This window comes from Perognathus longimembris, chromosome 27 (genome assembly GCF_023159225.1).
Source record: "Perognathus longimembris pacificus isolate PPM17 chromosome 27, ASM2315922v1, whole genome shotgun sequence".
Lineage (NCBI taxonomy): Eukaryota > Metazoa > Chordata > Mammalia > Rodentia > Heteromyidae > Perognathus > Perognathus longimembris.
This window is the reverse complement of record NC_063187.1, coordinates 4,216,852-4,241,911: the sequence shown is the minus strand read 5'-3', so window position 1 is coordinate 4,241,911 and position 25,060 is coordinate 4,216,852. Positions and strand designations below refer to the sequence as shown.

The following is a 25,060-nucleotide window of genomic DNA, read 5'->3' as shown; positions in this document are numbered from 1 at the left end:
AATAGCATTTTGCCATGGTGGATATTGATGATAGCATTTTCAACATGGTGGATACTGAATAGCATTTTGCCATGGTGGATATTGATAGCATTTTCAACATGGTGGATACTGAATAGCATTTTGCCATGGTGGATATTGATGATAGCATTTTCACATGGTGGGTATTGGTAGCGTTTTCGACATGGTGGGTATTGACGGCCAAGCTCTGCGCTTTGAAGAGTCAGATGCCACGATTTTCATAGCTTTAACTTGGCACCTGATCCAATCTGCTTCTCGCAGCCACAAAACTTGGTCCTTCCAGAAACATCCGTCGTATTTAGTTTGCAATTAAACTCTGTTCCTGTCAACACTGGATCTCATATCTCAGCTTAAAAAAAAAAAAAATCCAGCACTTGTTTGCTGTTAAAATGTCTGCCTCCCGGCCCTGGAGCAGCTAGCTCATCTCTGATGTGAGCGTGGAGATGTTTCTGGATTGAATGTGGCTGAAAAGAAGAAGAATCCAGTTCACGCACACCTGTCATCCCAGCTACTCAAGAGGCTGAGATCGGAGGATCATGATTTGAAGCCTGCCTGGGCTGGTGCTCTACCACGTGAGCCCCAGCTCCACTTCTGATTTCCCGGTGGTTTGTTGGGAGCTAAGAGTCTCGTGGATGTTCCTGCCCAGGCTGGCTTCGAACCGTGGGCTTCAGATCTCAGCCTCCTGAGTTGCTGGGATTGCAGGCGTGAGCTACTGGTACCTGACTCTTGACTGTTTCGTTGTTGTTGTTGTTGATCCTAAGTATTTTCTCTTTCAAACCTGACAAGTTGAAACTCTTTCCGGGAGACTTGTTTCTTTCCATCCTCACAGGCGGATTCGAAAGGAACATTTTCCATTCGCTTAAGTAAATAACCCGCCAGTGGGAATCCTGCGAGAGCGTTTTTTGGACAGGGCACCGCTATAAAGCTTAATCTCATTTCAGTAATCTACCCAACAACCTGGATCAAAGTGCACATATTTTATTCATAACCATTTGTCATAACCACTCGTGTTCCCTTGCTTTGTGAGATGCGTTGTCTTCAAAGCTGGATGCACCCAGCCCGTTAGTTTGACCGATTGGCTGTAAAGACCATGGCTTTTGCCTTGATTCTGTTTCTAGAAAGTTCTGCCTTTGTTCCAAAAGCATCCGGCATCGGACCCTTGTGTCTTTCTGGATCCTTCGAGTCTTTTCTCTGCAAATATGCAGTTTAATCATGTGTCCTGAGAATGCAGATGAACACACAATCCTCCTGGGTATTCGTTTTAGATGTTCTGTGAGCCTCTGGTTGGGGGGTTAAAAAAGAGAAAACAAACAACAACAATGATCACAACAACAACAACAAGCCACCCCAACTTCCCTCACCATTTCTATCCTGCTGGATGGCTCACAAATTGAACTTTATTCCCTATCTGTTACTTATTAAGGGCTGTTCCACATGGAAAATGTTATTAAACTCTGTACCTAGCTCAGCTCTCCTGAGAAATGGAGATAATAAGTTAAGGCTTTTTACTAAGTGGAGTTAGAACCACCTGCAAATCATGCCCAATTACCCCTAAACGTTAGCTGTCAGGGCCTCGCCTCCTCTTACCCATTAGCCTGTCATGCTTTTTTTTTTTTTTCCTGTATATGACTATTATTATTCGTACTATTGTTATTATTGTGTTTCTGTTGGTCCTGGGGCTTAAACTCAGGGCCTGGGCGCTGTCCCTGAGCTTCTTTTTGCTCAAGGCTGGTGCTCTTATCATTTGAGCCACAGCGCCACTTCTGGCTTTCTTGGAGATGAGAGTCTCCCAGACTTGTCCTGCCCCAGCTGGCTTTGAACCCCGATCCTCAGATCTCAGCCTCCTGAGTCGCTGGGATGACAGGCGGGAGCCACCAGGGCCCGGCTCAACAAGTTTTCGGTAGCAGTCATTGTTGAGGTTCCTGATTTCACCCTTGGCTCCCAATCCTGCCGTCGAAGATGAGTGAAACAGACGAGATAGATGGCTACGTGATACCAGGTTTTATTTAAGGGAGAGCTGGAGTTGGCTAGGGGGTGCGATTTGGAAGTGTGAAAACACATTTCTAGCCAGTATTTCAGTTTTCTGGTCCCTGGGATTTGAAAACAAGTCTGTTGTTAGAGTCACAAAAGGTGATTCAACAACTCCGCCACATACAGCTGCCTTTTATGCCCCGTCCACCTCCATATCCTGCTGGATTTCACGCGTCTATGAGCACTCCATGTTGAGTGTAAACCTGGCTTAGATTATCTAGCCAAGCCTGTCAAGTTCAGTTTAGAGGTGACTTTATTCATTCCTCTGGGATTATTTTTTCTCCCTTTACCAACAAGCAAAATACTCTACAAAAGCCTGGTGCAGTGGCTCACGCCTGTCATCCCAGCTACTCACGAGGTTGAGAGCTGAGGATTGTGGTTCAAAGCCAACCCAGGAGGGAAAGTCCATGAGACTCTGATCTCCAAGAAAGCCAGAAGTGGCGCTGTGGCTCAAATTGGCAGAGCACCAGCCTTGGGCAAAAGAGCTCAGGGACAGCACCCAGGCCCCGAGTTCAAGTCCCAGGATTGGCACACACACACACACAAATGGTTCATTTTTATCTTTGTACAAAGTACAGGGCCTGGTGCTATACCTTAGCCTTTTCTTTCAAGGCTGGCCCTCTACCACTTGAGCCACAGCCCCACTCCCGGTTTTCTGGTGGTTCATTAGAGATCAGAGTCTCACGGACTTTCCTGCCCACACTGGCTTTGAACCTCGATCCTCAGATCTCAGCCTCCTGAGAAGCTGGGATGATAGGCGTGAGCCACTGGCACCTGGTATAAATCAAATTTTCGGTTGACAGAATCTCGCAGGGAGGCAGGAGAGACGGCTCGAGGCGTGTGCAAGGCCAGCGTCCTTTGCTCTGAGTTCTGGAGAGACATCAGGTGATGTAGGTTAAATATTAAATATGACCCCTCACCTGTAGCTGGCATCTTGGTGCCTGACCCGCGGTGTTTTTATGGTTTGCTATTATTAGATGCCATTTCGCCTGAGATGTGAATTCAGTGGAGTTTCGATCTTATAAAAGACAGTTCTGGAGAGCGTGTCTGTGTCTCCACCCATCTGGGTTGCGTTGTGTGTGTGTGTGTGTGTGTGTGTGTGTGTGTGTGCGCGCGCGCCTCTGTTGGCTAGTGCAGCTTTAGCACAGGGCATTATCACGCAATAAGAATATATACGAGTATAAAGCTGTCTTAGAAGCTGGGCGCTGTGGCTCACGCCTGTCATCCCAGCTACTCAGGAGGCTGAGATCTGAGGATCGCGGTTCAAAGCCAGCCCAGTACAGAAAAGTCTGTGAGACTGTGATCTCCAATAGACGACTCAGGAAAAGGCAGAAAGCGGCGCTGTGGCTCAAGTGGTAGAGCACTAGCCTTGAGCACAAAGAGCTCAGGGACAGCGCCCGGGCCCTGAGTTCAAGCCCCATGACTGATGAGAGAGAGAGAGAGAGACTTTATGTGACTCTCATTTGTCTGGTTGCTTCTGTTGTAGGCAGCTCCAAGGCACAAAGTGTCACACAGGAGCTTTTCAAGTAAATTCATAAAAATCTCAGTTTATACTAATTCTCAAAGCTGGTTTACAAGACATAAAAAAACCCCAACCGTGATAAAGTTGGCGCCGGTGTGGGGTGGAACGGATTTTTTCTACTTGCAGCTTTAAAATGTGAGTTCCTGGAAATGTGTGTCATTGACAAAGGAGTGGGCAGGAAAGTTCTAGGCCGGGGAGAAGTTGTGCACATAGCGAAGCTCGCCCCTCTTCTAAGAATCCACGCGCAACAGCCCTTCCCTTCTGGGAAGACTTAAACCTCTCAAAACAGCACTTTCTAACATTCGGGCCATTGTCCCGTGGCTCTCGGCGGAGGGTTTTTGTTGCTGCTGTGCTTGGTCAGTGTCTGGGTGGGTATGTTTCAGGCTGGCTCGTTCATCTTCCGTGATGCTTTGTACAAGGCCAGACTCCATCATATCTGAGCACAGAAGGGAAGGGTAGCGAGCGTACCCCTCACGTCCCTGCTCAAACACCAGACATAGGCGTTGGGCTGGAGTTTCTCTCTGGTGAAACTGAGCCCTGCTTTGTTCTTTCCATCATTTCAAGAAAATACTGAAGGGGGCTGGGGATATGGCCTAGTGGCAAGAGTGCTTGCCTCCTATACATGAATCCTTGGGTTCGATTCCCCAGCACCACATATATAGAAAATGGCCAGAAGTGGCGCTGTGGCTCAAGTGGCAGAGTGCTAGCCTTGAGCGGGAAGAAGCCAGGGACAGTGCTCAGGCCCTGAGTCCAAGGCCCAGGACTGGCAAAAAAGAAAACACTGAAGAAATACATAAGGAGGACTAAGGCAGACGTACGTGTGTGTGTGTGCGTGTGTGTGTGTGTGTGTGGTGTGTATCAGTCCTGGGGTTTGAACTCAGGACCTGGGCTCTGTTCCTGAGCTCTTTTACTCAAGGCTAGCGCTCTACCACCTGAGCCACAACGCCACTTCTGACTTTTTTGTTTCTTAGGTTGTTGTTTTTTTTGCTGGTTCATTGGAGATGAGAGTCTCACGAACTTTGCTGCTCAAGTTGGCTTTGAACCACCATCCTCCGATCCCAGCCTCATGAGTAGCTGGGATGACAGGCGTGAGCCACCGGTGCCCAGCCTGAACATTCTCATTTTAAGTCAAACATGTAGACACAATTATGATGCCTTGGTAGAGTGCAGTAGCAAACTGGATGATGTCAAACCCCCATGGAGTCTCTAGATGGTAAATAAAACATGGCCTTTTAGCTTTTGGGCTGTTATTCTTTTTTTCTTCTAGCGCTTTATGCAAGGGAAACACCCGCTCTGTTGTTTTAAAAGTAGGGGCTAGTTTTCTCTTAAACGATAAGGATGCTCTTTCTAGGCATATATTTGATAAAGCTTTTAAGAGCAGGAAGGGGGGTGAGGATGGAGGTGTGTACCTTTCTCCCTGGCGGGAGTGCTCCCTGTAGCTGTAAATATCCAAAAGCTCTCACCTTGCCACGTGAGCTAATGTGCGAAATCAAACTCCGGGGGTCCAAACACATAGGTGTCTATATTTAAGATTCCACTTAGCACGCTGACATTTTCTGTTTCTTCTTCTGAAGTTCTCTCACTTTGACAGATCACTGTTGGCAAACACACACACACACACACACATGCGCGCACACACACACACACACGCACACGCGCCGGGCACTGTGGCCCATGCCTGTCAGCTACAGAGGAAGCTGAGGTCTGAGGATCGTGGTTCAAAGCCAGCCTGGGCAGGAAAGTCCATGAGACTCTGATCTCCAATGAACCACCAGAAAACCGGAAGTGGCGCTGTGGCTCAAAATGGTAGAGCACCAGCCTTGAGAAAAAGAGCTCAGGGACAGTGCCCAGGCCTTGAGTTCAAGACCCAGGACCAACACACACACACACACACACACGCACACCGACACCACAAACACCAAAGATTCCACCATGGTAAGAGAAGATGATGGTCACTTTTCCTGACAACCAGCAGCTGTGGTTTTAAAATGCAAAGCAGATAAAAACTCAGCTCACTTTATAGTGTGAGTGAACCAGCCTGCACTGGAAAAGCCTTTCTTCTTCCCTCCTCCCTCCCTTCCTCTCTCCCTCCCTTCCTTTCCTTTTTGCCCATCCTGGGGCTTGAACTCAGGGCCTGGGCGCTGTCCCTGAGCCTCTCTGTGCTCAAGGCTAGCGCTCTGCCCCTCGAGCCACGGCGCCACTTCCGGCCTCTTCTGAGTAGTTTAGGGGAGATGAGCGTGTCTCAGGCTCTCCTGCCCTGGCTGGCTTTGAACCTGGGTCCCAGGGAGGACGTGGCCCGCCTTTCATCGGTGTGCTTCTCTTCTTGCAGGGCGGTCGGGACGGAGTAGCAGCATGAATGCGCACCTGCCCAGCCAGCCGGGCAGCTTGACGATGTACGCCTCTCAAATGAAGTGAGTGCACGCGGTGCCCGCTCGCTTGCTCTTTAGGGAATCAGGTTGGATGGGGTCCATCTTAATCATTAATTCCGGTGGTTATTTTTGAGAACGAAATGTCTCACTCTATAGACCAGGCTCCAACTGAACTCCTAAGAGGTGGCTTGCCTCTGCTTCTGGAGTTGGTGGGCTTACAGGCGTCTGCTACTATGCCCAGCTCATTTCTGTGTGTGTTTGAGCCCCGAGGCTTGATCTCAGGGCCTAGGAGCTGTCCCTGATGGTTTATTGGCACCAGGCTGGCGCTCTGCCACTTGGATCACAGCTCCACCTCTGTCTTTTTGGTGGTTCCTTGGAGAGCAGGGTCTCAACGAACCTTCCTGCCCGGGCTGGCTTTGAACCGCACGATCCTCAGATCTCAGCCTCCTGAGCAGCTGGGATGACAGGCGCGAGCCACCAGTGCCCAGCCTGTCTCCTTTTCTGGTATTCCTTAGTGTGTGTGTGTGTGTGTGTGTGTGTGTGTGTGTGTGTGTGTATTAGAGTGGGAGGGGGGGTTGGAGTGCCAATAAATATTTACTGAATTAATCAGCAAAATCGAAATAAACTCCTTTTGCCGCACATAATGTACTACTAACAAGAAGGGAGATTAAAAAAATAAACCAAGCCAGGCATAGTGGCTCACGTCTGCATTCCCAGCGATGCAGGAAGCTGAGAACTGAGGATCGCAGTTCGAAACCAGCCCGGGTCAGAAAGTCCGTGAGACTCTCATCTCTAATGAACCAGCAGACAAAGCTCAGGTAGTGTGTGGCCTGGTATTTGAGAGGGGGCTGTGTGCGCGCGCACACACACAGACACACCCCAAAACCCCAGGCCCCACTGATGTTGTGATCTGGCATTTCTGTGTGCTCAGAGCCCCACAGAGCTGGCTCTGGGTTTGGGCTGGCCAAGCCCCCAGCTCAATGGCTGGCTTTCTTCTCTTAACACACACGGTGATGCTGGCCCCGTTGGAATTTTTATTGTGCGGTTGTGAATTGTCATTACTGACCGTGGACTTTCACCCAAGACAATCATCTTATTTTTCTTTTCTCTCTCTCTCTTTTTGTTTTGTTTTAATTACAGTGGCTACAGGACATCACCTGCTTTCCCTCACATGGACAGAGACCACGGTTCAAAGTCAAGTGCAAAGGCCCTTTATGGTACGTGCCTCCCTGTGGCGGGGCTGAAATTCTGTCCCTGGCGGCTTTGTGCCAATCCCATCTTCGCTTTTCCTTCCCACCCAGCCCAACCAGAGGGACAGGCACTCGGAGAGGCTTCTTAGCAAAAGGAAAAAAGAATCAACCCCTATGGGCTGTCTGTCTGTCCTGCCATCTTGAACTACAGCTTAATAATACATGGTGGGGCTCTCAAATATCTGACTTATGGGTGCCGGGGCGTAAGTGACCCTTGCGAGGCGCTGAATTGATTGTGAGCTGACTTTTCTTTCTTTGCCAGTCCTGGGGCTTGAACTCAAGGCCTGGGTGCTGTCCCTCAGCTTCTTTTGCTCAAGGCTGGCGCTCTACCACTTGAGCCACAGCGCCACTTCCAGTTTTCTGGTGGTTCATTGGAGATGAGAGTCTTTATGGACTTTTCTGCCCCTGGCTGGCTTTGAACCGGGATCCTCAGATCTCAGCCTCCTGAGTAGCTGGGGTGACAGGCGTGAGCCACGGGTGCCCGGCTCAGATCTTTGTTTTCTGACCACGTTATTTTGCTAGGACCCGACGGATCTTATTTCTTCAGGTCATCCTCGAAACAAAAGAAGAAAGGTAGTGTCACACAGTGTGCTCGGGGTCTCCTCAGTTCTTCAAATGCTGCAGAACCAAAGTCAAAGAGGTGGCAGGGCCCTGGGGTACGGGGAGCTTCTCCATGTTGAAGCTGGACATGAAGGCCTCAAGACAGAAGGAATTCGCTTCATGTCCTGTGGAGCAAAACTCTATTAAGAGTTTAATTTTTTTTTTCTGGTTGTAGGATTTGAACTCAGGGCCTAAGTTCATTGTCCCTGAGCTCTTTTGTTCAAGGCTGGCGCTCTACCACGTGAGCCACAGCTCCACTTGTGGTTTTCTGCTGGTTCCCTGGAGATCAGAGTCTCACTGACTTTCCTGCCTGGGCTGGCTTCAAACCTTGATCCTCAGTTCTCAGCCTCCTGAGTAGCTGGGATGACAGGCGGGAGCCACCACGCCCCACCTTTGTCAGTACCCTGCCCAAATTGAGTTTCTCTCTCAATAATAGAGTCCCTGGGAGAAGCAGAGTTTTAAAACCTGATTCCACCCCCCCCCCCACACACACACACTGAATTCCTTTACATTGTGGCCTTCCGCGTGTGAAGGAATGGAGGATAGAAAGGTGGAATGCGCCAATAAGCAAGTCTCTGGGGGAGAAAGTTGTCACGCCAAATACGGCCAACCCATCTGCAGCGTGTATCTTGTCAGGAATTGGTGCATTTTGGTCCTGCAGCATCTTAGAAAAGAAGATGGAAGGTTTCTCTTGCTTTTCTTCTGAATGCTTTGGGGGTCTTCATGCTCTACTCAATGCCCTTCTTCTTTTTTTTTTCATTTCCCTAACACGTTTGTGCCTGCCTTGCTTGGTGTCACGATCATGTGACTCGAGTCGAGAAACATGGAGTGTCTCCTGTGACCCGGATTCTCCCCACAACGTGTGTGTGTGTGTGTGTGTGTGTGTGTGTGTGTGTGTGTGTGTGTGTGTTGTGCAAGGAAGCATCCCTTCCGTTAATCCAGTCCAGCTCATAGAATACAGTATTTGCGGCAACATTTACAACTGTGTTTCATCTCACGTGTGCAAGCTGGTTTTAATCTTCACTAAGACCAGATGCCTGATCATTTACTTTTCTTAGAACATTTGTAATCTTTTCAAGAAAAAAAATTTCTTTTTCATCTGTGTGTCAGCCCCGGGACTTGAACTCAGGGCCTGAACCCTGACACTTGAGCTTTTGGGCTCCAAACTGGCGCTCTACCACTTGCTCCACAGCTCCACTTCCGGTCTTCTGGTGGTTCACTGGAGATAAGAGTCTCGTGGGCTTTCCTACCTGGGTTGGCTTTGAACCGCGATCCTCAGGTCTCAGCCTCCTGAGTAGCTGGGATGACGGGCGTGAGCTGGTGGCGCCAAGCTGATAATGTTCACGTGGAACTCTGAAAATTTGTACATGCCTCAAAAGTTCCTTGGGTGTCATTGCAGCACCCTGCTGGCTTTTCAGCCAGGGGCGGTGAGGATTTTCGGGCATGCCACGCTGTATTGATATGAGAGAGAGACTGGTTTTAGACAGGGTCGTGTGACACGATAAATGAATTCGACTTACAGATGGGTGAGTGATGGCTTTTAAAATCTCTCCCCCAGAACAAAGGAAGAATTACGCCCGGGACAGTGCGAGCAGTATACCTGATGTTTCTCAGTACCGAGTCGAGGTGAGATGCTTTTGTGTTTACGAATATGTTCAAGGAGTCTGTGTGTGCTGGATGGGGATTCGAACTCAGGGCCCCAGACACCCTGAGCTTTTTCACTTGGGCTGGTGCTCTACCACTCTAGCCACAGCTCTACTTCCAGCTTTTTTTTTTTTTTTTTGCTGGTTCATTGGAGATAGGAGTCTCACGGACTTTCCTGCCCAGGCTGGCTTTGAACCGCGACCCTCAGATCTCAGCCTCCTGAGTTGCTGGGATGACGGGCGTGAGCCACGCCCCCCCGCTTTGAAACAGATTTTGCTCTATCTTATGAACCAAGTCATCCTTTCTCCGTATTCAAAAACGTCCTTCTACAACCTCATTCTCCTAGGAAGAGAAGGGAGGGACGGTTGGGTGCTTGGTGTGTAGTCTTCATTTCTCCACTCACCTACCTTGATCCGGTGAACTCGCCTTGCTTTTTGTTTTTGGGAACTGTATACGAAGCGATGCGCAGCGTGTCACGAATACTTTTCTTCCCCCCTATGGTAAGCACTTGACGACGTTTGTCCTGGACCGGAAAGATGCCATGATTAACGTGGAGGATGGAATCCGCAAGCTCAAGTTGCTGGACGCCAAAGGCAAGGTGTGGACGCAAGACATGATTCTGCAGGTGGACGACCGAGCCGTGAGCCTCATTGACTTGGAATCGAAGGCAAGTCGGGGGGGGGGGGGCACTGGTCACACCCTTCTTTCCCAGAACACCCCACCCATGTAAGTGCGCCCCGCCTAGGTCAGAGCGTGCGGCGCGTCGACCTGACCGTCTCTGCTTTGTTTGTAGAATGAATTGGAGAATTTCCCTTTTAGCACCATCCATCAGTGCCAAGCTGTGATCAACGCCTGCAGCTACGACTCCATCCTCGCCCTGGTTTGCAAAGAATCCACGCAGAACAAGCCTGACTTGCACCTTTTCCAGTGCGATGAGGTCAAGGTATGGGAGTGGGGTACCCCCCCACCACACACACTTTTCCTGATTTTTGTCAGCACTGGGGCTTGAACTCAGGGCCTGGGCGCCGTCCCTGAGCTCTTCAGCTCAAGGCTGGTGCTCTACCACTTGAGCCACAGCTCCACTTCCGGTTTCCTGATGGTTCACTGGAGATCAGAGTCTCACAGGCTTTCCTGCCCAAGGCTGGCTTTGAACCAGGACCCTCAGATCTCAGCCTCCCGAGTAGCTGGGACGGCAGGCGTGAGCCAACAGCGCGCCCAGCTTTCTCCATTCTAATCTAATGTCTTCAACATGTCGACAGTGGCAGAACCTTCTGGTAACAGGTGTCTCGTTGCAGGCAAACCTGGTGAGCGAGGACATCGAGAGTGCCATGAGCGATAGCAAAGGAGGGAAGCAGAAGCGGCGACCAGAGGCGCTCAGGTGAGCTACGGGGAGCGAGCGAGGGGGGGGACTCTTGTCTTAAATATACGTGTGTGTATGCCATCTATATGCACACATGCAGCTCAGCTTCTTGGTTTTCTGGTGGTTCACTGGAGATGAGAGTCTCAGGGACTTTCCTGCCCAGGCTGTCTTTGAACCGGGACCCTCAGATCTCAGGCTCCCAAGCAGCTGGGACGGCAGGCGGGAGCCTCTGGCGCTCGGCTGTGTAGCTCTTTGGGAGGGTGAGGAGCCAGTGCTGTCAACGAGACCTGCCCGATGTTCTTCTTCGTGCGTTTCAGGATGATTTCCAAGGCAGAACCTGGCATTCCGCCACCCCCCAGAGCCCCGGCCCCCGTGCCCCCGGGCACCGTCACCCAGGTGGACGTGAGAAGCCGGGTGGCCGCGTGGTCCGCGTGGGCCGCCGACCAGGGCGAGGGTGAGTGTTTCTCCAGCTGTTACACGTCCGGTCCCTCAAGGGCCTCGGGGCGTCTTCCTTCTCCCTTTGTCACGCGGGCATTCCAGATCCTTCCATTTCTTGTGGGGTCGCAGGGCCTCGGTGGGCGGACTTGTGGTGGGAGAGGAGGGGATCTGGACAGGGGCGCTGCCCTGGTGGTGAGAGGGGCCCGGGGCCCTCATTCCCACCCCCCCAACCTGACCCCTCACCCTGACCTCTGACCCCTCACCCCGACCTCTTACTCCTCACCTCATCCATGACCCCTGACCCCATCCATGACTCCTCACCCCGACCACTGATCCCTCACCCCATCCCTGATCCCTCACCCCATCCCTGACCCCTCACCCCAGCATCTGACCCCTCACCCCCACCTAACCTCTCACCCCATCCATGACCCCTCACCCCATCCAAGGTTCCTCACACTGACCTCTGACCCTCACCCCATCCCTGACCCCTCACCCCATCCCTGACCCCTCACCCCATCCATAACTCCTCACACTGACCTCTGACCCTTCACCTTGACCCCTGACCCCCTCACCTTGACCCCTGACCCCTCGCCAGCGCTGACGCTGCGTTCTTCCCCAGCGGAGCGGCGGCCTCACCCGGAGCAGGAGGAGACGCCGGAGATGGCGGCCGCGCGCATCGACAGGGACGTGGTGAGTGCCGCGCGCATGCGCCTGCCCGCGTCGTCGCATCGTCGCGTCGTCGCGTCGCGGGTGGCGTCACTGGCGCCATTTGCGTCACCCACTTTACGGCCCTTGGGTCGCTCACGACTTGCGCCCTTTACGTTCCGTCCATCATGGACGCCATGAGGCCGCGGGTTTCCATCCCCACATCCCGTGCCCACGGCCTCTGCGGCGCCTCTGCCGCGCCCGCCGCGCTGCTCCTCCCCTGCGTGCCCGCCTCCCACCCACCGCCACGACGCCCGCCCCGCTTCAGCTCCCGCCACCCCTTACGCCATGTGCGCCCCTGGTTATTTACGACACTTACGCCACTTACGGCACCGGGCCTCAGGCATTTACCCCAGTTATGCGGCTACGTTCTCCCTTTCCCTCCCTCCTTCCCTCCCTTCCTTCCTCCTTCCCTCCCTTTCCCTTCTCCTTCTCTCCCTTTCCCTTCCTCCCTTCCTTCCCTTCCTTCCTCCCTCCTTCCCTCCCTTTCTCTCCTTCTCTCCCTTTCCCTTCCTCCCTCCCTCCTTCCCTCCCTCTTTTCCTTCCTCTTTCTTTATTCCTCCCTCCCTTCATTCCTTCTTCCCTCCTTCCCTTCCTTCCTCTCTCCCTCCCTTCCTTCCTCTTTCTTCATTCCTCCCTCCCTTCTTCCCTCCTTCCCTTCCTTCTTCCCTTCCTTCCTCCCTCCTTCCCTTCATCCCTCCCTTCCTTCCTTCCTTTCTTCCTTCCTTCCCTCCTTCCTTCTCTTTCTTTATTCCTCCCTCCCTTCATTCCTTCTTCCCTCCTTCCCTCCCTTCCTCTCTCCCTCCCTTCATTCCTCCCTCCCTTCCTCTCTCCCTCCCTTCATTCCTCCCTCCCTTCCTCTCTCCCTCCTTCCCTTCCTTCATCCCCTCTCCCTCTCTCCCTCCTTCCTTCCCTTCCTCCCTCCCTTCCTCCCTCCCTCTATCCTCCCCTCCTTCCCTTCCTCCCTTTTCTTCTTTCCCTCCTTCCCTTCCTTCTTCCCTCTGTCTCTCCCTCCTCTCTCTCTCTCTCCCCCCCTCTCTCTCCCTTCTCTCCCCCCCTTCCTCCTTTGCGGATTCACATGGCGTTCAGCAAAGGGGAAAACACTTCCACTTTGTATCATGTTGTGTCCGCCAATTTTCCTAATTCCGGCCAACCTTCCTTCACTGGGAGGTGACGATACGATTTCTTTGTTGTGTGTTATAGCCTCTGATTTCTGATTCCAGCAAATCTTAAACCACATTTTGGATGACATCGAATTTTTTATCACCAAACTCCAAAAAGCAGCCGAGGCGTTCTCTGAGCTTGCTAAGAGGAAGAAGAGCAAGAAGAGTAAAAGGAAAGGCCCCGGAGGTACGTGAGGTCTTCTTGATCTGAAGATCGACCCAGGCATCACGGGCTGAGCCGGGTCGGCAAACCCCACTGCGGGCCCGGGTCCTCTCCCATTTCTGGAATCGTGCAGGAAGTGGAGGCCGGTGGGGAAGATGAGACAGTTAGACTGTCCTGAAAAAGGATCGCAGAGTCTGTGAAACTCCGGCCGGGACCTCTCCACTACAGTCTTCATTCGTGATTGCCAATAAACTGCCCAAAGAGCCACAAATGGCGCCGTGGCTCCAGTGGTAGAGCGCCGGCCGTGAGCCAAAACAGCTCAGGGACAGCGCCCAGGTCCTGAGTTCAAATCCCAGGACTGGCGCACGCGCGCACACACACACACACACACACACACACACGATTCATTATCCTACCTAGGTAATAAGGTAATGATTCAGCGAGTTTACACGGTTGTATGTCTGCTGTGTATGTGCGTGTGTGTGCATGCACACCTGTTCATTAAATAGATTTCCTTTAAATTTGGCTCTCTCTCTCTCTCTCTCTCTCTCTCTCTCTCTCTCTCTCTCTCTGTTTTTAGAGGGTGTTTTAACACTGCGGGCAAAGCCTCCACCTCCTGATGAATTCGTAGACTGTTTCCAGAAGTTTAAGCACGGCTTTAACCTTCTGGTAAGTGAACTTTATGGTCACCTAGTGAAGAGAAATAAATGGAGCGGATCAAAGGCCGGCGAGGCTGCTTCTGAACACTCGATCAGGACGTCAAATGATTGTGCCGGCGTTTTTGAAAATTCGTAAATGCGCTTTCATTAGACCGAGACGTCGGATGGGAGAAGCAACGTGTGTATTTGAGAGACTTAGTAAACAACGGATGACTCCTGGTTTTTCAGTTTACAGTAAATTTCTGCTGCTACCATTCCCTCCGTGCTGCTGAATATACTAAACGTAACCTAGGCTGGGCACTGGTGGCTCCCGCCTGTCATCCCCGCTACTCAGGAGGCTGAGATCTGAGGATGGTGGTTCAAAGCCAGCCCGGGCAGGAAAGCCCATGAGACTCTCATCTCCAATGAACCACCAGGAAACCGGAAGTGGCGCTGTGGCTCAAGTGGTAGAGCACCAGCCTTGAGTAAAAAAAGCTCAGGGGCAGCATATAGACACCCAAGAAAAACCCATAACGTGGGAGTCACTGTCCTGGGGCTGTGTTCGAGTGTGTCTGCCTGTGTCTCCGGTGCAGCGTGGGTAATTGGTGTGCATTTGTGTCTTTCCGGTGACAGGCCAAGTTGAAATTGCACATCCAGAACCCAAGCGCCGCGGACCTGGTCCACTTCCTGTTCACGCCGTTACACATGGTGAGATTTGTGTTCACTGAGCAGAAATGATCACTCTGGGCATGGTTTCCAGTGCCCAGGACCTGGACTCCCCTCCACCCCCCCTTAGGTTAGCCTTCCCTGGGTGGACACTGTTTCTTTTACTGTCTGTGTAAACATGACAACATGGACTAGGAAGCCGGCCGGGGTCAGTGGCTCACGCCTGTCATCCCAGCTGCATAGAGGAGGCTGAGATCTGAGGATCACAGTTTGAAGCCAGGCCGGGCAGGAAAGTCGGTGAGACTCTGATCCCCAATAAACCACTCAGAAAAAGCCAGAAGGGGCGCTGTGGCTCACGTGGTAGAGCAGCCAGCCTTGAGCAAAAGAAGCTCAGGGACAGCACCCAGGTTCTGAGTTCAACTGCCAGGACCAACACACACACACACACACACACACACACACACACACACACAAATACGCAAATGAACCTTGGAATTGTCACCTGCAGCTCTTTATGAGAGCTAAGAAGGTCACCCAGCGTAGGTGAAGCTGCAGAGTTCATCCTCAGCACAAAAAACAATATAAACAACACACACATGAAGCCCCATAAAACAAACAAACAAGAAACCAAACAGCCCCACGGGCAGCCGAGGTGATTGTTAGTTTGTTTTTGCCAGGCCTGGGGCTTGAACTCGGGCCCTGAGCACTGTCCCTGGCTTCCTTTTGCTCAAGGCTAGCACTCTGCCACTTGAGCCACAGCGCCACTTCTGGCCATTTTCTGTATATGTGGTGCTGGGGAATCGAACCCAGGGTTTCGTGCATGCTAGGCAACAAGCACTCTACCACTAGGCCACCTTCCCAGCCCCAAGCAGAGGTGTTTTGTGGACTCTGATTTAGCTCACACGGACCATGGATGGTAATTGTTTTTCAGTACCAGTAACAAGCCCATGCCCTCTCTCTCCTAGGTTTTCTTGAATATCAGACAAAAACAACAGACTGAAAAAAAAAAAAAACCACCACAACAACCACAACAGGATCTAAGTGACAGAAAGAGCTAAGACTTATTATCTATCTTTCCCCGTGGGGCAGTCACGCCAGACCTGACATGCCGTTTGACATGACGCTTGCTTTCCCAGCTCAGGAAAGCAAGCCACACTGTCGGTGTGAACCACACCAGAAGCCGATCACTTAGGAGATTAAGCGATTCAGAGTCCAGCCGGATCAATAATTCATGTCCACGTAGCATCACGTTTCTATTTATCTAGTTATTGGCCAATAATTCTTGTCACAGAAACCCCCCCCCCCCCCCCGCCGTGTCTGAAAATTCGATCCAAGTCCGGGTGTGACGGCTCATGATTGTAATCTCAGCCACTGGGGGGTCGTGGGGCGGGGGGTGATCGAAATCAGGGTGATTGCAGTTGTAGGACCCCCCCCCACCTCGCCCCCCACCACCGGGCCTCCGTCATGTCAATAAATGAACCAGGTTGTGTGACTCACTCACTGCTGTAATCCAAGCCAGGTGAGAGAGTTGCAAGTAAGAACATCACGCTCTTCAAGGTCAGCGTGGGCCAAAAGCGTGTGTGTACACACACACACAGACACACACACAATCTCCTTTCTCCTTGTACCACACACTTCAGGGGGAAAGTGAGCTTGTGATAAAAGGGTCGCGGCTTGTGAGGCGAGGAGATCGTTTTTATTCTTCAGCCAGGAAAACAGCTCCTACATGTTAAGCAGCTCTTTGTTTGGTTTGGTTTGGTTTGGACGTCTGCGTATCCTCGTCCTTATCAGGGCATTGTCACCCCGAGTTTCTACCTCTCCTTATCCACATTAAGTCAGATACATTTCCCAGAATTGAATCCTGGGTTGAAAATGGTGAATAAAATAAAAAAAAAAAAAAACAGTTGAGTCACAAGGGCTGGGCGACTGTTGTCCCTCGGTTTTTCTTTTTCTTCTTTATTTTTTACGCTCCTCTCGCTGTAAACTCAACGCTGTTTTGCTGAACCTCATTCATTTCTGGACGCGTGTTTTTGTGTTTTTTTTTTTCCCCTGCTGTACTAGAATAGATTTCCCCAGAACTGCATTTGTTCTATTCAGAGGCAATTCCTTATTGTCTTCTGAGCTTGTCTTTATTACCTCAATCCTGGGCCAGGACAGAAAAAACAAAACAGACTCAGTGACATCAACCTAGGAAGGATTCCCCGCAGGGCCGTGCGTATTTTCCACGCCAGTCACAGCCACGAGTAAACGCTGTGAGTGTTCTTTATTTTATTTTCCTTTGTGCCAGTTCCAGGACTTGAACTCAGCACCTGGGCGCTGTCTCTGTGCTTTTTTTTTTTTTTGGCTCAAGGCTGGCGCTCTACCACTTGAGCCACAGCTCCACCTCTGGTTTTCTGGTGGTTCATTGGAGATCAGAGGCCTCCCAGACGTTTCTTCCCCGGGCTGGCTTTGAACCGCGATCCTCAGGTCTCAGCCTCCTGAAGGAAGCTGGGACTTGCAGCCGCGAGCCCCTGGTAACCTACCCGCTGGGGACGTGCGTTGCTTGTCTTGGATCCTCGCCATCTTCCCCGTTCTCTCGACAGGTGGTCCAGGCTTCCGGAGGCCCCGAGCTGGCCAGGTCCATCCTGAGCCCCCTGTTGACCAAGGAGACCCTGGACTTCCTCAGCCACACCGTGACCTCCGAGGAGCGGGAGCTGTGGCTCTCGCTGGGAGACACATGGCTCAAAGCCAGGTGAGGCCGGACGGAGGAGCTGCGTGCCGACCGCCCGCCCGCCCGGCGTCCCCGCGGTGGCCCCGGGGGGGGGGGGGAGGGGGGGGTGAGCTTGCAGGATGGACTTTGGGCAGCACATGCTGGGAGGGTAGGGAGGCAGGGCCGGGGCCAGGCGGAGGGGCTGGAGCGTGCGGTCCGCGGGAACGCGAAGCAGGCCCGGGCGGGGACGCGGAGATGGACGGGAGGAGACGGAGAGGGTCACTAACGCGATGGGGAAGGCCGGGCGTCATCACTCACGCCTGTCACCCCAGCGACTCAGGAGGCTGAGATGTGAGGATCAGGGTTCAAAGCCAGCCCGGGGCAGGAAAGCCCATGAGACTCTCATCTCCAAGGAACCACCAGAAAACCAGAAGTGGCGCCGTGGTTCAAGTGGTAGAGCGCCAGCCTTGAGCAAATGAAGCTCAGGGACGGCGCCCAGGCCATGAGTTCAAGTCCCCAGGAGGTACACACACACACACACACACACACACACACACACACACACACACGACAGACACAAAGGCTTCGCTGGGGTGACAGTCCATTGCTTCATCTTTCTTATATGATTGGGTCTTGGGGTTGTAAGTTGTGCCCTGGAATCAGCCATTTTACTCTGATGATCGCGCACCTTCAAGACTGTTTTCCCTTCAACGAGGCTCTGCAATCACACGTTCTTTTCCCAGTGCTCTTAAATCAGACTCGGTTGAAAAACGGACCCCATATTTCCACTTGACTGTAAACAGTCATTAATTTTCACATTGTGAGGTAGAACCCAAGCCAAAATAATTACAGAGACTATGCTATTTTTATTATCTGACACCGGATTGATTTAATAAGCTTTCTGGAAAAAAAAAAACAAGCCTTTCACATTCCAAGTAGGCTTATCATAAATTTAGAATTAGCATAAACCTAACAGATTTCAGAAATCCGGCGAGCCCCCTCCCACCCTGTCTTATACATAAAAGAAGTGGAAAATGTAGATGGTAGGATCATAGATAAATATGAAAATACAAAGGTAAATCATGTTTTAAACATGACATCCACAGCTTCAGTGTTTTATTAGAGAATTTCCAGCACCGGCACAAATCCAACAAGCACACAGATAGGGTTTGGGAGACCCAAAAATCAGACTTAACGGGTCTGTGGGCCCCATTCAGCCACAAGCGTTAGAAAGACGAAAGGCTCAATCATTTGATTGCGTCCACGGAATAGAAGATGCGTGTAAATGCGCCGTTGAAAATGACCTGCCTGCGAAAATCAGAAACACTGCCTAGCTGGGCACGCATCGTTCATCTGTGTGTGTGTGTGTGTGTGAGTCCTGGGACTTGAACTCAGGGCCTGGGCGCTGTTCCTGAGCTTCATTTGCTCAAGGCTGGCCCTCTACCACTTGAGCCACAGCGCCACTTCCAGCTTTTTCTGAGTCCGTTACCTGGAGAGGAGCGTCTCGCAGACTTGGGAGGGTGGTCCTCGGATCTCAGCCCTCCTGAGTAGCCGGGGTATCCGGCGTGAGCCACCAGCACCTGCCCGTCCCAGTTGTATTTTCCGGAGGCTTAGCAGCGGGGGGCCCCGGCGTTGAACGCGAAGGAACGTGGAAATGTCAGAAACGTCCTGAGCCTTCCTGGAAGGCCCGGCCGTCTTTCTGGGACGGGCCCCCCAGTTTCAGGGGCGCGGGTGGGGGTGGGGGGGGTGGGGGGCGGTTCAAGATGGTTGCTGGAGAAGGAGGAGAATCGGAAGCACCCAGAGCCTCTCTAAGGCCGGGGCTGAGTGCTTGACACTTAGTACTCCCACACTCCCATCTGCACACACTTGTTGTTCACGGGTGAGCGTGACACAGGTGCGTGTCTTCCTCTCTGGGTGGAAGGGAGCACACGGAGGTTGCGTGGACGTGCGGGCGTGTCGATGGTACCGGTGGTGCGCGCGTGTCGCACGAGCCTGGCTGACGTCCGGTCCCCCGCGCCCCTGTCCCCGCAGGGCGGAATGGCCGAGGGACCAGTTCATCCCCCCCCTACGCGCCCCGCTTTCCGGCACGGCTGGGAGCCCCCGGTGCTCGGCTTCCCCGCGGCGGAGCAGCAGGAGCGGCCGCCCCCCACCGAGGGGCTGGAGACCCCGCGGCCAGCTCGACCCCCGGAGACCGCCGTCCTCGGAGGTACAGGGGTGGGCGGGGAAGGGGGCCCTGAGAGCCAGCCCCCGGCTTCTAGAACAATCTAGAGGTGACTGGAGCCCAGGACAGATCTGTGATGCCCCCCTCTGGCTTCTAGAACAATCTAGACGTGACTTTCTAGCGTGTAGAAAGTCCTGTGATCATCCCCTGGCTTCTAGAACAATCTAGACGTGACTTTCTAGAGTGTAGAAAGACCTGTGATCATCCCCTGGCTTCTAGAACAATCTAGACGTGACTTTCTAGAGTGTAGAAAGACCTGTGATCATCCCCTGGCTTCTAGAACAATCTAGAGGTGACTTTCTAGAGTGTAGAAAGACCTGTGATCATCCCCTGGCTTCTAGAACAATCATAGAGGTGAATTTCTAGAGTGTAGAAAGACCCGTGATCATACCCCTGGCTTCTGGAACAATCTAGAGGTGACTTTCTAGAGTGTAGAAAGTCCTGTTGGTCAGCCCATGGCGTCTAGAACAACCTAGAGGTGACTTTCTAGAGTTGAGAATAATCTATGATCAGCCCCCTTGGCTTCTAGAAAAATCTAGAGGTGACTTTGTAGAGCCTAGGAAGAACCTGGCTTCTAGAACAACCTTCTAGAAAGATCACCTTCTCTCGAGTCTAGAAGGATCTATGATTGCCCCTCTCTCTAGGCTCTAGAAAATCTAGAGTTGCAGACTCTGGAAGTCCAGGACCCTGCGGACAAAGGGCTCAACTATTGAGCTTTTTATTTTTTTTTTTTTTAAATGTGGCCTGTGATGGCATTGAAGTTACTTTCTCCATGTGGGCATCTGTGCCGGTTCTGGGACTCGAACTCGGGGCCTGGGCGCCGTCGTTGAGCTCTTTCACGCAAGGGCCGGGGCTCTACCACTTGAGCCACAGCTCCATTCCTGTGTTTTGCTGGTTCCTTGGAGATGAGAGTCTTTCCGGACCCCTCTCCCGCCCAGGGCTGGCTTTGAACCGCGATCCTGGGCTCTCAGCCTCCCGAGTAGCTGGGGTGACGGGCGCTGGTGGGGCCCCGCTGTTGATCCTTCCGCGTCTCTTGCGCTGTTCCCCCCCCCCCAGCCTTCCAGCGTCTCCGAGTACCCAGTCGTCCGACCCGTACTCCTTCTACAGCAGCATGTACCCCAGGGGGACCACACCCGGACCAGGGGGACACCGCCGCGGGGTTCCACCCGACCCCCAACCGCCACGCAGAGAGGTAACACGCACAGGCGCCAGGAACCAGTGCGGCCTTGGGGTTCATGTGGTTACCATCTTTACACTTGCTCATCTGGGGCCGGGGCACCGGGGCTCACGCCCCGCCATCCCAGCTGCTCAGGAGGCTGAGATCTGAGGATCGCGGTTCAAAGCCAGCCTGGGCGGGAAAGTCCATGTGACTCTCATCTCCAGTGAGCCACCAGAAAACCAGGAGTGGCGCCGTGGCTCAAGGGGTAGAGCGCCAGCCTTGAGCGAAAAGAAGCTCAGGGACAGCGCCCAGGCCTGTTGGGGACTCAGTTTTTGGCCTTGGTGGGGGAAGGGCGCCAAGAGCGAGACGCTGCCCTTCCCTCCCCAGCCCTGGGGCAGTGTGGGAGGGAGCCCCTCCCTCCTTCCGGCCTCAACCGGAAAAGAAGCCCCCCCCACTCTGCCCCTGGGGAGGCGAACACATGCGTGCCACCATGATAGGGTTGCCCAGCCCACAAAGGAAGTCCCATGACATCACCTGATGGGCAGCCCGGCTTAGCCAATGGCCCAAGTCCTTCCCATGCCCGCCACGACCGCCATCTAAACCCCCCTCCCAATTAAAGCCTTTGAGACCCATCCAACCATCCAGCCATCTCCCCGTTATCGTCGTCCTGCGGCTCCTGACACATTATGGGGGGCCGAGGAAGGGATTTTCGGCACCCCACTTCAGCCTAGAGCAGTCCAGAAAGGACATGCCTTACTCCTTCTGTCGGTATGAGGGGTAGGGCGGAGTTTCTTCCATAGAATCGAGGTTCAGGCATTGCCCCCCCCCCCCGGGAGATACGGGGGGGGGGAGGGGTCCTCGAGACCCCAACATTGGAACATCTCCGGGGAAGGGAGTTCAAGTCCCAGGACCAACATACATAATAATAGTGATGATGATAATAGCGTAAAATAATAACATAACAAGTAACGATACAATAATAAGCGCTAACGAAATAACATGGAATACATAACAAAATAGCGTCGAGTCCTAAGCAATAAGAGAACCAGAAAACACTCGAGAGGAATGAAACCAACCCCCCGGTGGACGCGATTGGTCGGGGAGTCTGCGCCTTTAGGGGGAGGCAGGGGATGTGACGCCCTTCCCCCCCACTTCCGCCCCAGAAGCTAACGAGCCGCACCCCCGCGCAGCCCAGGAAGTACGCGCGCTCCAAGTTCGACTTCACGGCCAGGAACAGCAGCGAGCTCTCGGTGCAGAGGGATGACGTCCTGGAGGTGAGGGAGGGAGGGGGGGGGAGGTAGGGAGGGAGGGGGGAGGGGGGGAGGGGGGGCCGCCCGGGGACCAGGCCGGCTCTGCGGCAGCCCCACCCCCACCCCAACCCACCACTACCCCCCCCCCCACACACAGCGCAGGACCAGGTCTCGGCCTCAGGCCCCGTCCTGGCTCCGCGCTGCACCGGGTGCGAGGAGCCAGGCTGCGGACGGCCCCGGGCCCAGGCCGCAGAGCACGGAGGAAAGGAGGAAGGGGGGCCCCTCGTGACCCACGTGCCCCACCAGCCACCCCGCCCCACGCGGGCTGAGGGACCTGCGAGAGCCCAGCTCCTCCTCCTCCCCCTCCTCCTCCTCTCTCCCTCGCTCTCCCCCTCTTCCTCTTCCTCCTCCTCCCTCCTCCTCCTCCTCCCTCCTCCCCCTCCTCCCCCTCTCCTCCCCCTCCTCCTCCTCTTCATCCTCCTCTTCTTCTTCCTCCTCCTCCTCCTCTTTTCCTCCTCCTCTTTCCTCCTTTCCCTTCCTCCTCCTCCTCCTCCTCCTCCTCCACTCCTCCTTCTTCCTTCTCCTCCCCTTCCCCTCCTATTCCTCCTCTCCCTCTTCCTCCTCTTCTTCCTTCTCCCCTCCTCCCCCTCCTCCCCCTCCTCCCCCTTCTCCTCCTCCTCCTCCTCCTCCTCCCCCTCTCCCTCCTCTCCCTCCTCCCCTCTCCCCTCCTCCTCCCCCTCCCTCCCCCTCCTCCTCCTCCTCCCCCCCTCCTCCTCCTCTCCTTGTCTCCGATCCCACGCGTCCAGTCGCCCTGCCCGTCACGGGTTCGAGTCCAGCCCCGGGCACCCTGGTCCTCCTCCTGGCCGTGGCCGGCTCCACGCCGCCTCCCCTCCCCGCGGGGCATCGTGGCCGCGTGCGCGTCCGTCCGCGGCCGTGGGTGGGGGGGGTGTCCCGTCCCCGCGCGCCACCCCCACCCCTCACCCCCCCCCGCGCTCCCCCCCGCCCCCCGCAGGTCCTGGACGACCGGAAGCAGTGGTGGAAGGTGCGGAGCGCCTCCGGCGACGCGGGCTTCGTGCCAAACAACATCCTGGACGTGATGGCGGCCCCGGCCCCTGGAGGCCCCCCGTACACGCACACCATCCAGGTACGACGTCTCGGGGGGGGGTGCTCGGCGGGCGGACCCCCACCCCCCCCACCCCCACCCCCCCAGCCCCCCGCGGCTCCTCTCGCCCTCTCCCCTCCCCGACTCCACGTCTGACACGGTCGGTCTGTCCGTCCACGCCCCGTACCCGCGGCGCACCCTGTAGCCCCGCTTTGTCCACACCCGAGTCGGGGGGGGGGGGGCCTCCGGGGAGTGAGGTCCACCCGCACGCGCGCAGCCTCGAACCCAGGGCCCCTCCTGTCCTCTCCCTCTAGCGGGAGGAAAACACCTCTCAGCTTTCAGGTCCTGGTCACCCCCTCCCCCCCCCCCAAGACCGTCGGGGCTCAGCGGTCGCTGTCCCCAGAGGGGGGACCCTCGTCCCGCGACTCGGAGGGTGGGGTGGGGGGGCCTGAGATCCGAGGGGCGCGGGTTCGAAGCCAGCCAGGGGGAGGAAAGTCCGCGCGGCGGTCGTCGACTCGGTGGCTCCGGCGGCGGAGCCCCCCCCCCCCCCCCCCCCCCCGCTCACCCCCGTGGCCCCTCTGCCGTCAGCTGTTGATGCCAAAGAAGAGTTCGAGCTGTTCAAGGTAAGGGCGCGGAGTGGATCCCGCCGCCCCCCGGCTTGCCGTGTCCCCCGCGTGACGCCCTCGCTTGGCCGCGCCTCCTCCCCCACCGACATTGCAGCCCCCTCCCCCCAAACACGCGCAGAACAGGAGCTGCAGCGCTCACGCCCGTCATCCAGCCGCTCAGGAGGCTGAGAGCTGAGGATCACAGGTTCAAAGCCAGCCCCGGGCGGGAATAGCCCGCGAGACTCTCACCCCCCCGCGAGCCACCGGGAAGCCGGGAGCGGCGCTGGTGGCTCACGCGGTAGAGCGCCAGCCTTGCGTGAAAGAAGCTCAGGACAGCAGCGCCCAGGCCCCGAGTTCAAATCCCCACCGCCCGACCAAAACCAAACCCAAACACCTGAAACCCTGCAGAAGGATGTTCTTACATGATGGTTATTTCCCACCTTGAACTCAAAGAGAAGCTACTAGAAAGACGATTGGCGTGGGCTGGGGATATAGCCTAGTGCAAGAGCGCCTGCCTCGTATACATGAGGCCCCGGGTTCGATTCCCCAGCACCACATATACAGAAAACGGCCAGAAGTGGTGCTGTGACTCAGGTGCAGAGCGCTAGCCTTGAGCAAAAAAGAAGCCAGGGACAGTGCTCAGGCCCTGAGTTCAAGCCCAGAACTGCAAAAAAAAAAAGAAAAGAAAGACGATTGGCAAAGAATCACCGGAGCTCCCCTGTGTGAATGAACAGTACCAAGCGCGGAGTGCCGGCTTCCCTGAGGTTACCGGGGTGTGGTTGGGCCTGTGTGCATCCACAGGCAAAGTCAAGAACACCATCGTAGCTACTCCTCCCCGCAGCTAACTGATTTCCCGAGGATTTCCTGAGAAAAAACTCCAATGTCTGTGGGCGCTTCCTGTCTGCCGACCTGCTCTCTCTTTCCTATTCCGCCGGGATTCCTGGCTCGAGCCGCCCTAAGTTGACTTTTCTGCTTGCACGCTTGTTTGCTTTTTCCCAGGCTGAGTGAACCACAATGGCAGACAGCTCCTGTGGAGAACAGGAGGTTTATTTTCTGTTTTTTTCTTTTTACTTTATTTATTATTACTATTATTATTATTATTTGTTGTTGTTGTTGTTGGCCATGAGGCTTGAACTCTGGGCCTGGGCGCCGTCCCTGAGCTTCATTGGCGCAAGGCAAGAAACCTTTTCTTCCCGGGTTCAGGAGTTTGCTTTGCTACTTTGGGTAAATGGGGAAAATCCTGGGCCTGCGGGGTTGCTTGTGTGGCTCTTCTGCGGCTGCTTCTGAGAATCTCCGGGTGCCGTGGTGTGTCGCTCTCTCTCTCGCTCTCTCTCTCTCGCTCTCTCTCTCGCTCTGTGTGTGTGTGGTGCGTGTGTGTGTGTGCACGTGTGCAGTGTTTCTTTTATTTACACGCAGGCCCTGCTTTTAAAAGTTACTCTTTTTAAAGTGTTAAGAAATTGGTTGACA

The 25,060-nt window shown here is 54.2% G+C and overlaps 1 protein-coding gene across 1 annotated transcript; it reads left to right on the top strand.

Annotated features, from left to right (window-relative positions):
• Positions 1–5,900: 5,900 nt before the first annotated feature.
• Eps8 (epidermal growth factor receptor pathway substrate 8) lies at positions 5,901–23,615 on the top strand. Its single transcript, XM_048335047.1, is given in 20 exon segments — positions 5,901–5,982; positions 7,081–7,157; positions 7,713–7,763; positions 9,349–9,416; positions 9,940–10,101; positions 10,228–10,377; positions 10,730–10,812; positions 11,112–11,248; positions 11,852–11,922; positions 13,161–13,287; positions 13,844–13,932; positions 14,535–14,609; positions 17,150–17,298; positions 19,288–19,324; positions 19,327–19,462; positions 20,534–20,669; positions 21,282–21,348; positions 21,800–21,910; positions 22,899–23,030; positions 23,577–23,615. Coding segments are annotated over 20 exon segments (1,956 nt in total). The 5' UTR covers positions 5,901–5,923.
• The last annotated feature ends 1,445 nt before the right edge of the window (positions 23,616–25,060 follow it).